The sequence below is a fragment of the Erigeron canadensis genome, chromosome 6 (genome assembly GCF_010389155.1).
Source record: "Erigeron canadensis isolate Cc75 chromosome 6, C_canadensis_v1, whole genome shotgun sequence".
Taxonomy (NCBI): Eukaryota; Viridiplantae; Streptophyta; class Magnoliopsida; order Asterales; family Asteraceae; genus Erigeron; species Erigeron canadensis.
In genome coordinates, this window is record NC_057766.1 from 34,223,295 (window position 1) to 34,238,119 (window position 14,825).

The 14,825-nt window shown below is 31.3% G+C and overlaps 1 protein-coding gene across 1 annotated transcript; it reads right to left on the reverse strand.

Annotated features, from left to right (window-relative positions):
* Positions 1–7,775: 7,775 nt before the first annotated feature.
* LOC122602590 lies at positions 7,776–9,419 on the reverse strand. Its single transcript, XM_043775188.1, has one exon. The coding sequence runs from the start codon at positions 9,225–9,227 to the stop codon at positions 8,346–8,348; it is 882 nt and encodes a 293-aa protein (XP_043631123.1). The 5' UTR covers positions 9,228–9,419; the 3' UTR covers positions 7,776–8,345.
* Between the last annotated feature and the right edge of the window lie 5,406 nt (positions 9,420–14,825).

The following is a 14,825-nucleotide window of genomic DNA, read 5'->3' on the forward strand; positions in this document are numbered from 1 at the left end:
AAAATAAAAAGATATAGTAAACTTTTTTGGAATAAGAAGCTACAAGCTTTGATACTAAAATTATAGCATCATGGAATCTCAAATATAAAACCTTAAGGCTAAATTTTTAAAAAATGTAATTAGTGGTTAAAATTAAAAAAAAATCTAAAACATTGCCAATTACCACCCTAAATATACTGATGTAAATCAATTAAGAAAATAAAAACTACTAAAGATAGACTGACATCTGCAGGTAACTTTAAAAAAAAAAATTAAGTACTAACAGAAATAAAAAAAGATACTACAATTTATTGCCTTAAAAACAAAATTACAAATTTTGACGTTTATCAACTTATTTATTACTTTTTATATTTATAAAAGGATAAGATATATTGAAAATAACATAACTCTTTATCATAGAATCAAGACACTGGAAGCTTAAAAAGGCCCGAACAACTTATAGGCTTATGGTCCTTAAGCAAACCAATTGTCAGTCTTAATTATCACCATTGTATGGAATAGGGGTGAGCAAAAACCGAACCGAAAACCGAAAAAACCATGAAAACCGAAAAAACCGAACCGAGAAAACCGAAAAAATCAAAAACCAAAAACCATTAGTTTTGGTTTTTTAAAAACCGAAAGTTATGGTTCGGTTTTGGTTTTTAATGAAAATCCGAACCATAAAAACCGAACCGAACCAAAAATATATATTGTTACTATATTTTATATTTATATCATATTATTATTAATTTTTGGTAAATATATGTTAATATATTTGCATTTTTAGATATATATAATAATATCATCTATATGTTTCAACTGAAAATATACAACAAGATTGATTTGTTTTAATAATTGTATAATTAAACAACGCATAAAACATTTAAACAGTTATATATAAAATTTGTTTGAAGTTTGTACAACTTACTTTAATGGATTGTTGTCATTGTTGTAGTGTTATTGTTACTAATATTGTTTTGAAAACTTGTTAAAATTAATTACGGTGTAATTATAAGGTATAAACTTATAAACTTTTCAAGCTCAATTAGACCCAAACCACAAGTGGTTAAAAACCGACTAAAACCGAACCGAAATAGACCTAAACCGAAAACACCAAAACCGAAAAAACCGAAACCCAATGGTTTTAGTTTTCAAAAACTGAATTATAACGGTTCGGTTTCTGTTTTAGTCTAAAACCGAAACAAACCAAACCGTACTCACCCCTAGTATGGAACGTGGCCAATAATGTCATGCTTAATAAATTTGTACATTGCTAATGCTTAAGAGAGTTGTAAATTACTGTTAACTTCAAATCTTTCTCAAATCTTTTTAATTAGTATATATATATATATAGGCTAGAGATCTAGAGAAAATGTTCTTAAGGAGAGAAGGTTCGTTTTTTAATTTTTTTTAGCTTGTTTTTTTCCGCTTTTATTATTTTTTTCACTTTTCTTATTCTTTTTTTAATTAATTCAATCCATAAAAAAATTAAAAAAAGAAATAAAAATAAAATTTTTTTAACCCGAGTTAGTGAGTTATACATGTAAGGATACGGTACGGGCTTCGCCCTTAAGGATATTCATAAGGGGTAGCTGGTAGGAGTGATAGGTCATAGAGGGTGATAGGTCATAGGGGGTGATCGGTGATGGGGTGATCTACCTAACGGGCTTCGCCCTTAGCTATTATGGCTACGCCATAAGCCGAAAGGCTTCGCCTATAGCTTACGGTCTACGTCCTTAGAAAAAAAATTTTAAAACTTTTTTAAATTTTTTATATGAAATAAGTTATTTAAAGAGAGAATGAAAAAAGTGAAAAAAAAAAGAAAAACGTTTTTAAAACAAATTAAAAAAAAAATCAAAAACGAACCTTCTCATCCTTCTCTCCTTAAGGTACCTTCTCATTTGATCTCTATCCTATATATATATATATATAATATATATATATATATATATATATATAATAATTAGTGAAACTTTTATAGTAGATTTTGTATTTGATTTTAGCATTCCTCACTTTCAGTATTTTCAAACTCATGCATTAGGTCTACTTTATTGGAAAAATCTTCAAACATCACAATATCAGTTTTCCCGTAAATTAATTTTTATGTGAAGGTGGGATTGTCTTATACCAAAGTTGGGTAAAAACCCCTCAGTTTTTTTTTTATTTCATAAAAATCATGAGACCCAATAATTTATTAACTATTACAAAAATATTAAAATATATTATGTGACAGATTTTTCATCTAAGTTAAGTGTGTGACAATTTCACACTTACTTTTTCATATATTATATATACATGTATACTATTTATATAAGGGATTGTTCTTCTTTCTAATGTTTGGTCTCAAATTATCTTTTATATATATATATATATTATAATAAAGTTTTAAATTTTTTTATTGAAAAGTAAATATGATAAGTTTAAACTTTCAGTTTCCACCTTTTGATCAATATAATGATATTGTTTCTAAAGTGATTATCAAGTTAACACAACATTAACCAAAATAACAGTTTTAAATTATTTGATATAATAATGGTATACTGATCTAAAACAATTATTAATATACATTGACAACAAAATGGATATATATATATATATGTTGTGTGTATGTGTGGAGGTGGTGGGAGGGGCGAGTCCGTGGGACTGTGGGAGCTAGCCTGTTTATGTATGTTGTCTCATTTTAACAAGTACGAGTATATATCAAGTGAACACGCATTGCATGCAGACATATACCAGTATATATAGAGATGTAATTACAGTACATACAAACATTCTTAACAAAACATAAGATGATGCATATAATTCTGAAATAATACCTATATGATACTAGATGATATACATGCATATATATAATTAAGTTATCTGAACCTAGAGGCTCAAATGTCTGCCCATGTAAGCTTATGATTCCAATGCATCCTACAATAAACTACCCCGTCAAAAGAACAGCTAGCGCCTAAGTCCTAACTATCATGTTCATCTACCTTATCAATAAAGTTCTACTTAATTTCAAGTCGATCGGTCTTAAGTTTATCCCTGGTGTTAATTAATCTACCTCTTTTTTTCCAGTTGTGCATGCATGGTGATGGATTTCGATATGATCTACTAATCATGGCACGTCTTGATATATCTCTCTACCTGATCGACATGCCAAAACCATTTGAGTCGTCCTTCAATGATCCCTCAAAATTTTTGATATATAATTGCCACAACTTTAAATTCCATTCTAAAAGCTCCTATCAAATTGAAATCATTTTTAGCATAATCTTATCGGCCACATGCATGTCCCCGTTAGCATCCGTACATCCCTCTATCTCCATACGATTTGCTTGGACTTTATCTGGCCGGCCAAATGTGACAAAATTCAAACCCATACATACAATATAGCTAGCTAGTCATCTAATCGGCACTACTATGTATAATTCTCCTTTCAATTGACTTTAAAGAATTTTTCCATGACCCCAATATATAACCGACCTCCATTCCACTATTCCAGGCTTCCAGCCAACAATTAGCTTGTATACAATGTGCTTGCTACAAACCACACTAAATTTTGTGATATTGACCTCAAGTATACAATGTGCTACAACTTCGTCTATCCTTTTTTGCGGTGTAAAGTATGATCCACAATGCGGATATCGATCCCCTTCCTATATATAACAGCTGGATCATTTTCTTGTCAAACTCATCACATTGAAAATATTTAGCTTTTTTTTGTTGATACGTAGACATTTGTCTTCTACGTATGTCGAACTTGAGTCTTAACAATAAAGCACAGGAAATAGAAAACTAATACGAGTAATTGTCGTCTTCTTCCTCACTTGTCGCTTATTATATGTATAAAAGCTTCTAATTAATGTCATTATATAGCTTAATTTCTCGAGACATACAACAACTAATTACATAAAACTACAAGGCAAACGCGTAACAAACTATACTGTTTGTATTGCAAACTCAAAGATGTTTAAAAACTACATTTATAGACCTTTGGAATCCGCCAAATAGCTCAATATATAAATAAAGTATATATTCATGCTTTTATCAAAAACTGTAGCAACTTATTTGCATGTTTGTTTTGTATTTAAAGCCCATTGGGCCAGGCCGCGGGCCTGTTAATAGTGATCATTGCAACCTGTTTCAAAATGGCTAATTAATTTGCATGTTTATTTTGAAATTGAATAGTGATTAGTGAATACCAACCATACTTGCAGAAATGGACAAGAACGTGTTTATTATGGGAAAGAACTGGGTCCACTGACCAGTCCTTGGACCTCTCTAGAAACAGAGCATTAATATACTACTATTTTCTTCTAACATAGAAAAAACACATTCATGTACTAAAAAATGTTGCAAAGAGGCGAAGAGCCAATTAGCGATCAATTTCTTTTTATTATACTACGTTTCATATTTAAGTGAATGTCTTGTATAAAATAGATTCAGAGTTTACAAAAGCTACTTATGATCATGATATGTCACTTTTATTATCTAAAACTTTTCGTTATATTAACATATAAATCTAAATATTTTAAAAATATAGACTCTAATATAGGAACTAGGGGTGTTATCGAGTCGAGCCAAGCTCGAGCCCTCAAACAATATTCGGTTAGCTAGAGCTCGACTCGATAGCTCAACGAGCTTTTAGCGTGTAGGCTTGAGTTCTACTCGTTGTACCTACAATATGACTCGAGCTTGGTCTATAAACATGGTTCGAGCTCAGCTTGAAACTCGGCTCCAAAATATATACATATAATACAACTTATGCTATTGAAAGTTCGAAAATACATATACAGTTTATGCTATCGAAAATATATCTATACTCCCTATATAAACAAACTATCCCCTCCCCATTTCAACTATCTACCTTTGAATTACCAAATATATCTTTTACATTTAAACTACCACCACACAATACATCATGCAAGTACCGAAATTACCCTTTAAGAAGGCGTTATTTATGTAGTTAGACTTATTGATACTAATCCATCGTTATAAATTTTTGTCCTCATCTGCCTTACTTTTAGATAAACAATCGTGATGATGATAGCTTCATACAAATTATTGTTCAAAACATTTTGCGTTAATGAATTTAATAACCCATCAACATATAAACCCCTCCCCCGCAAACAACAACGGCGGTTTACACCTTCAGCCGGACTAAAAAACACCGCACATTTATGTAACAACACGACATCGCCACTTAACCACCATTTTTTTTTCAAGTTCCGCCGCATCGCGCGGGTACCACTCTGGTATACACATAAATATATATATTGAAAGTTCGAAAAACTCAATAAGTATTCGAGCCAAGCTATGTAAAAGTTGAGCTCAACTCAATAATCATTTGTAGCTGAAATTTAGGGCTCGGGTTCAAGTTCGATGATAGTTCGAGTCGAGTTTCTCAAAAATAGTCCGACTCGCTAGCAGCCCTGATAATGGAAGTATAAATTTATAATTAAAAAAAAAAAACCCACCAACTAATGTTTGAAAGCAAGTCTCGGCCAATGAAAGTGATGTGTGGGGGGTACGTGTGTATTGAATATTTGAATATATAATTTATATACGCATGACATTTGGCCCAATCTTGAGAGAATCCTATTTACTCCAATCAGAAGAAGGCACTACTTTTTTGCTTTTTCAGATGTTTCAAGACTGTCCATCTGTCCCTAATTTATATTCTGTATTTCTCTTTTGGGCTCTATCCCATAAACGGGGATAATTGTTTTACCATATGATGTTGACACTTCAACTAATATATATATATATGCATACATATATATATATAGGCTATAAACTTCTGTCAAGTTCATTACATAAAACAGATTAAATAAGGCTAATAATCAGCCTGCATGAGAGTGTTTTAATTATACTTAGTTTTATATAAAATAATAATGAATCTATAATGCAAAATTCTTTGCTTCGACCTGGAGCTGACAGTCATACTTTTCTATTGGAACAGCTAAAAGTTTACTGAACTAGATCAATACATTAGCATATACTCTTTCTGTCCCATTTTAGTTGTTTACTGTTGACTTTTAAAGTTTTTTTGTTTCAATTTTGATTGTAAATATTTTTGTTTGTATTATATAACACTTAATGAAAGTAATATCATTGAAAAGTTCGTTTAAAATCAAATGTCAAAGTTGAAAAAAAAAAAACTTTGAAAATTAACAGAGGACAACTAAAATGGGACGAAAGAAGTACATAGATACATAAATATATATGTTTGTGCACATATATATATTGTATTATTGTACCTATCATGCGGTTTTCTGATCTCATGAAAACAATTACAAAATGCATCTAAGAGCCGCTAATTGGCACTAGAAGATCGGTTTTGGATATCTTGTATCCACTAATACAAGCAAGTTAGGGAGCATATATATAAATATAAATATAAATATAAATATATATACTCGGATGAGATGTGACAACCTCAAACACCTTAATCATATCGAATCATCAATTGTAGATCATTGATTGGCTATATTATTTGTTAGGTAAAGCAAGGACTAATGACAAAATTCAACTCTATCAAAACATATGGTTGAAAGTTCTCTATTACTGTCATTACTTTCGTGTAGGGGTAGCCAATATATTCTATACGTATTATTTATCACAAATATATAAATAATACTAGTAATAATGGTAGTATAATAATGTTAGTACTTCAACCTTATAAGTCGTAAACAATAGTAGGTTGGTAGATTTAATAAGGTATAAGCATTAAGCAAGATGTTGACTCTATTTTATAAACTAGCTAGCTTAAGTAAAAATCCCCTCAGCGACAAACATAATCTAGATGCAACTTATATCCTTGTAGTGAAGAAAAAATAATACTAGCTAGCTAGTCAATAAGATGTTGCCTCTTAATTTGTCCTTCATATATTGTAGTGTGGTACGTGTGTATATATATAATATTATATAATATAATAACACACTAATCAAATGCTTTTTTGATGAGTCATGCTGTTGATATGACTTTTGAAAACGATGAGAATGTTATAGTAAGGATACATATAAGGGAATATGAGAGTTAAAGTAACATAAAATTAAGATGAAAATCGATATATCCGTAGATAATGCTACGTGTATGGCAATGACTTCTCTAGAGGTACATTGAAACAAGCAACTAAAAGAGTATAGTACTACTCAAAGCTGTTTGTAGAACCAATGACCATTGGATTCTAAATAAGATCGAGTAAAGCCACTAAAAATGGTGTCTCAAGTTTAGCCAAATGACACACTTTCACATTTGTAAATTGTTGTGTGTCTGATATATAGTTCCCCAAAACAAACTTCCCACTATATGATGATGTATACCTATTTCTATACCACACCAAAACCACTTTTATTTGTGTCAAAACCTTAATGTACCATACATATATATAGTTGCGCGCATGGTAAAAATGCATCTTCAATATTTCACTGATCCCATGACTGGAAATTCATATCGCGACAGACCTTAATGTCTATTACTTTTCTTCTACTCTCAGGTACGTTCGTTGTTACAGATACCTAAATTTACGATAATATCCGTTTTTCTTAATGTCTACTCGTTCTAGCTACATCTTTACAGTAACTTTTTCCTAATTACTCTCAGTTCTTTCACAGTGTAATTAAATTAAGCTAAAATAGTTTTCACAGACTATAAATTATTTTATCACTATGACACCTCAAAATAAATTCAGTTATTGTCAATAACAAACATCAAAGGTATGTATATATACTTGATAGATTATATTATATATATATCCTACATTTTGTCAGTATATTAGTAAGTAGTAACTAAGGGCATGATATGTTACAAAAACCATATATTACATTAGCAAGATAAGCATAAGAAATGCATCTTGATCTTTAAGATACACATGAACTCTCGAGTTTTAAGATCACAAATATTATACTCAGTTGTCGCTTGATCCAATCCAAACAACTATACAACCATTTTGTTGATGTTTAACATTGTTACAGATTGGGAGAATTCCATATATATCCCATTTTAAAGACATAATTACATATATGTCCAAAGCATGCTTTAAAAGCATTGTAATTATGCATTAAAAACTTGCACCTAAGACATATATGTAATTATGTCTTTAAAATGGGATATATATGAAATTTTCCTTTCCAGATTTTATAGTACTATACTTAGCTGACAATAATCAAAGTTTCAGATTATTATCATATATATATGTAGATATATATATTGAAAGAAATATCGAACACATCAAGTTGGATGTGTTCAATATTTTCACAATGTTATATATATATGCACCCACCATTTCTTTTAACTGGATTAACCAATTAATTACCTGGCCGGCCTTCGGAAATTTGATACTGCAATTTCAATGGATGGATGGAGTTACTTTTTAATTAATCAAGGGTAATCCCAAGCTCAAAGCAGCTTTAACATCAAGCCGCCATGCAAAGTCACCGGAATCCATCTTACAAACATCACAAGGCACCACCATCATCTGCATCTTGCTATTTTCCGACGTCGATGACGTCGTCCTGTACTCAATTCTCACCCTGCATGATAAAGCTGGAAAATATTTCGCCACAATAGATTTTTCAACTTTTATCAACAGATAAACAGCCACCTCATAATCATGATCATTATCAGGATTCAGATCTAGCATCCTCCGGTATGCTTGATTAACCCACACAACCTCTTGATAACCGTTAGATACAAAACCAGGACAACTATCAGTTTCTAGATTCTTCCAAATTTCATCATCTGTATATCCTAATAGCCTCTGATCTTCACATGTACCTGTCACATCTTCCATAGTAATCCATGATTCGACAACTCTCCGTTGTCGAATCTCCATCGCCATACTCAGATCTACTCCATGCATCATCTCTTGCTTCTGATGACGATAACTTTCGACCTCATCATCAAATATCATATAACTATCGTTACTATTAATTTCACCAAAACTGATCCATTTAGACACTTTCTCTAACGGATCTGTTACTTCTCCTCCTCCGTTAATTCTATCCAAATAGTTACTACTTTTTTCATTTATAATAATATGCGTGTTATTATTATTATTACTTTCCTTCTTCTTAACTCTTACGTACTTTCTCTTCACTCGCTTTCTCTTAAGCATCCCGTCCATCGTCGGAGACACGCCGCCGGAACTTTCGGCAGTCACCGGTCTCGGAACGATCGGACGGAATCTCAACATGATCTGATCGATAAGCCTGATATTTTCAGGCGGACGCCTATTATTAGCTTCTTCATCCATAACCAAACCCTAGCTAATTGTTTAGTTATAGATAGATAGTTTTTTTTTCTCTCTGATTTAGAATAATAAACCGGAAATATGTCCCGGGGCAGATGATAATACTAATGATAAAAAAATAATGAAAAAATGGAAAAAATCGGGTCGCCGGTGCGTGTGAAGTACACGTGTCTAGGGCAACAAATAACGGAATATGATTGGCTAATTGGAGATTTTTACCGGGCCCACAAGAAGCGTGCGAGGAAGATAATTGGTTGGATATAATAGGTGGATTGACACGTAGTGGTAAATGATTTCCCCATAGGTGGAAGGACACGTATGTGTTATTTTTTTCTGAAATAAAGTGGTAAGTGTTTTTATTTGTCAGATATGAGACGCGTGTCCCCTATCATCATTTTTCAAATCTTTTCGTTTTCATTTACGCGCTTAATTAAGTGCGTGAGTTGCGTGACTTCAATTTTTTAATTTGAGCACATTCAAAATTTAGAATCTTTGTTTTTGGTTGTTGTTTCCTTTTTCTATACCAATAAAATTGTTGACCCTAGTTAGTCTTTGATTTTTCATCTACCAATAATATAATTTTTCTTATATTAATAAAATAAAATTATTTTTAAAAGATATTTTTAGAAAAAAATTCTATGTCGCAAGCTAACATCCTATTCTTAAATTACCTTTTAAAAAATTATGACATTATGTGTTTTAATTTTTAATTTTTTTTAATATTCTACGTATCTTTTCACATTTCAAATGTATTTATAATATTTTCATATAATTTTTTTATTCATAGAAATCTATTGATTGAAAATTGGTAAGGTTTTTTTAATATTTGTTTCATGTTACCTTTATTTATATGTATAATAGATTTCATTCATATACAAACTCGGTTCATTGTTATAAATAGTAAGAAAGAAATTATGTTGTTTTTAATTGGCTATTATAAATGTTCTATTCGAAGTAGTTTATTTTTTCTTGGGTTTGTTTACTTATTCAAAACATTAAAATTTTCATTTGGGTTTTGTGTAATTTTAATTTGATTTAATATTTCTAAGATTCACTTGCTATAAGGTTTATCTTTCTCATTTAACTTGTTAGATTTGAATGTTTATCCTTCAAAAGTGTTTATAACATTTTCATATAACTTTCTTTTAAAATTATTAGAAAAGATAGTTAGTCTCCTAGAGGTGTCAACGGCAACCGATTTACTCAATATTAGGTCTATTTGGATTACACGAACGAATCAAGAAATTATTAACAAAAGTTTTATTGAAATCCCGGGTTGAACCCGGGTTACTAGTAATAATAATAATAATAATAATAATAATAATAATACGACTAATAATATATATAAACAACAAATAAAATTTCAAATGAAAACTATATATAATGTTCAAACGCTTTACCAATTATCATCATAGACTCAGAAGTTATATTTACTATTTAGCAATAAGCTCATAACTTTGGACAAGCAATGATGTTATATGGTTTAAACAATTTAATCCAAGACATGCCTCTATTTTATGGCTTGCATTTCAAGGGGAGCTAATGACTTGGGATAGAATTGCAAAGTGGAATCAAAATGGAAATGTGCAGTGTGGCCTATGCAAGGATGGAATTGAAAGTCATGAGCAATTATTCTGAGTGTAAATTTACTGATCAAATTTGGTCTAGTCTAAGGAATGTTAGTTGGAGATTGAAAGATAGAGAATTCATTACAGGATCTACTTCATGAGATCAACAAGATTAAAGGTCAAAATAACATTGGCAATGTGGTAAATAAACATTTACTTACTGCTGCAGTTTACTATGTTTGGAAAGAAAGGAATAATAGAATTTTTCAAAGGAAGGAAAGGAATGAGGAAGTTGTGTGCAACATTATTAAAAGAAAATGTAAGAGTCAAACTTATGTCTCTCAGAATCAAAAATACTAAAAATGTGATTGGTATTGGAGAGAAGTGGAAGTTGAAATGGGTTAATTTCAGTTTTGTGGCTATTTGATGGTATGGTGATGCTGGTTGATACAACTTCAAGTATGTGTGTGAATTGGAATAGTGAGTTGTGGAAGATAAAACTACTTGGTCCTTTTCTAGCATGCTTGGAGTTGTATTTTGGTTGTTTTAGAAATGGGGAATCTTTTTTTGTATTTTTTGTCCAGGTTGTGTTAGTTTTTAGTATAACAGGTAAATGTTGGTTTGTTGGAAGTTGTTCTTAATGTATTTTGTTTAGTATGGACTTGGTAGTGGCCAAGTGTTTGTTTTTTTTTTTGGTTTATCGTACATAATTTTTGAATATTAATATAATTCACAAGTTAATTGAAAATAAGCTCATGTTATTGTACGTTTTATACGGTATTTGAGTATTTTAATGTTTGTAAGTAAATATTTACTTAGAGCACTTACAGTGCCTTCGGTCTCTCTCGTTCTCCCGCTCGTTCTTGTATCGGGGACGAGTGCACACCTTTAGGCGTGATACGTCCTCCCACTCGTTTTCGGTCTTTCGTTCATCTAGGGACGAGAACTCGTTCACTTTATTATTATTTTTTTCAATGCAATGTAACGGCCGTAAGTTTTGAAATTCAGAAAACTTACACTTTTGGTCCCTCAATGTAACGGCCAGTGTTAAAAAAATTACATTTTTTTGGTCCCTATTTATCATATACATATATAAACCATTTACCTTCTTACTCTCTACTAAAAAACACACACGCTTCTAACACATTCACAAAAGAACCATGGCAAACAACATACCAAACATGACCATTCACAATGCAAAAATAGGCATGCAGGATCACAACATGCTCCACGATGATGCAAATAGATCTACAGCTAACAATGTCATTGACAACTTAACAAAACGACAATCACAACCGAAAATGAATGACTTGAAGCCGCAGAACATGCTTGTAACGCCATCAAAGTTGAGTACATTATTTATCTTTGGCAGCACATAGACTAGCTCAATCATACTATTTTTCAGCTTATCGCTGCTACTACCACTTTAAACGCCACTCTAGACCACATTATTCTGGCAAGGCGCTATCGGTGGTGGTAATCCTGATGATTACCTGATTGACCCCGGGGAGGAGTACGCATCTCCGCAACCCGGCAACGTTGTTGGGTCTCCTGAACCACATCGGTACATTCATCGCAATGAAGGCGACAGTATTGTGGACTCGGACTACTCCAAGTGTTAGTCTTATGTATGCTTTAGACTATGTGTTAGTATTATTAATGTGTTCGTATTATGTATGTTTTATTTTATTGTATTGTATGTTTTTTATTTAATGAAATTTTTAAGTGTGTTTTTATTAAAAAGTTAAAGTTGTATAAGTTGAAGGGTTAAAAAGTGTATAAATAAATAGATGGTAGAATATTAAGTTATAAAAGTAAAAATAAATAAATAGTATATCCTAAACTAGTCTTGGTATTGTGGGTGTTTTGAAGGATTAGTCCTTAATTAATCCTTAGGCTGATGCACAGTTGATGTGATGTTGAAAGAAACTAATTTTTAAAAATGAGTCCAAGGCACTCTGAATGCTCTTATAACTCTATTGGAGTTTTCCAAGCTAGGTATGTACTTACTCAATTAAAAGAAATGTATGACAATTACTTTATACACAACGCACATTTTTCCTTCTATTTAAATAATATCTAACTTCGGGAATAACAAATTGCATAAACAAATGTCGAGTAACATACTTTTGTTTGATTCCTATTTTTGGTAACTTAACCTCTATTTTAGGTAGCTTAATTAACCCTTTTAAGGAAGATAAAAATATAACTATAGTTTCCATTTACTTTCTCATTATATTAATGAGATATTAATGGATTACATGGTAACATTGTAATAAAATAGAAAATGGAAGTACATTATCTGAAACTAGCTAGCACGTTACCCACACAATACAACGATGGTCGTGGCGGCGATGATATGGTGGCGGGGGTGATTATTATTGGTGGTAAATGAAGCTAGCGTTGAGTTGTGTAAATAATTGATGTAAAGGCTTAATGAAAATATTTTAAAGGATAAAGGATTGATAATGTAATTTAATCATTAACGTTAAGGGGATAATGTCGTATAGTAGGTGAATATATTTTAGGGAGTACGAATTGAAAATATTACATATTTTTCAACGTTTGCAAAAATAAAGTGTTTTTTTTCTATAATATAGATAGAATAATTAGATTGGACTAGCCGGAGTGCTATAGTATGTTGAAAAAAACATAAAAAAATATTTAACGTGGAACTGAAATGTTGCTAGCGCCTTGACGGTTTGCTCGTCCGTTTTGTCATCACCAACCGACGACACAAGTAGCGTTTGCCGCTTTGCTAAATCAGTAGTTTCTTTCCTCAATTAACTGAAGAGGCAAAGACGAGCTGAGTGGGTCCCTGCTTCATCAATGCCCTTGTGGAAGGAAAGAAGCGTCATATATGTTATCTCAAGAGACATGGCAATTTCATAGTTGTTGTACGTGTATCTTCAATAAAACTTTCAAGGTGAAAAACGTACATTTGTTGACCTGGTCATATTGGATCATTCGTTTAAGGCAGGACGATATGGAGCATTTTGATTTTTATAAAGTGATATGATATGATCCTGTTATTTTAGTGGGTGTAATTATCTTTTTGTTAACTCTTTTAATTTCTCTGTGTTTTAATTTATTGATCTTTTTAGAAATATATTTGATAGATAATATATACGAGTATATAAATTTAATAAAATGGACAATAGCTAATTAGCTATATATTGGTGGGGTGGATGGAATTGAAACTATAAAAAGAAAGAAAATGCACAATGCAACCATGGGACATACTGGATTGGCGTTTAGGAGTTGGAGGGAGTTGGCAAATTTGTCATTTTTAATGAATCTCTTAAAAGTTGTTGGTCACTTTAAGTATAAACAAAATAAATATATATGACAAAGATGTATACATCTTTTTTAATAATCTCTTAGTTAGAATATAATAAATTCATTTATATGAATTGAAATATACATATGTATATTTGATAAAGCATGAAGGTTGGATTAAGTGGTTAACGTTCTTGTCTCTGGAGACAGAGTTCATGAGTTCTATCATCATCCCTTGTAAGGCCGGAGATTCTTTTTTATTTTTAAAGAGAACCTGAAAGCAGTCTCTCTACACCGTCATGGTAGGGTAAGGTTGTCTACATCTTAACCTCCCGCATATACCGTCGAGGTATTAGGACCCAAAACCCGTAGAAGACGACATTGGGCATTACTTACTTACTATATATATTCGATGCATGTTTGGACGTTTTGGTGTTGATGTCAACTTTGGTATGGACGTATCACGTATGGTAATTGGTTTTCTGAGCATGACAGGAATGAATATAAAGGTGATGATAATGATTCACATGCTTATATTTTATTGTGGATGATATTTGTATCATATTTTTTTATACTTTTATCATTGTTTATAAATATTATTACAGACGGTATATACAGATATGATAAAATAATTAAATAGTGTGGTACTAATATCAATTCTCATACTTTATACTTTATAGTGTAAAAATGAGTCATAAGTGAATATATCTTCATTGATGATGACCATAACCATATACACACATCATCGGCCAGG

Coding starts and splice junctions, on each gene's coding strand:
- LOC122602590 (XM_043775188.1), bottom strand. CDS start 9,227: ATGGATGAAGAAGCTAATAATAGGCGTCCGCCTGAAAATATCAGGCTT.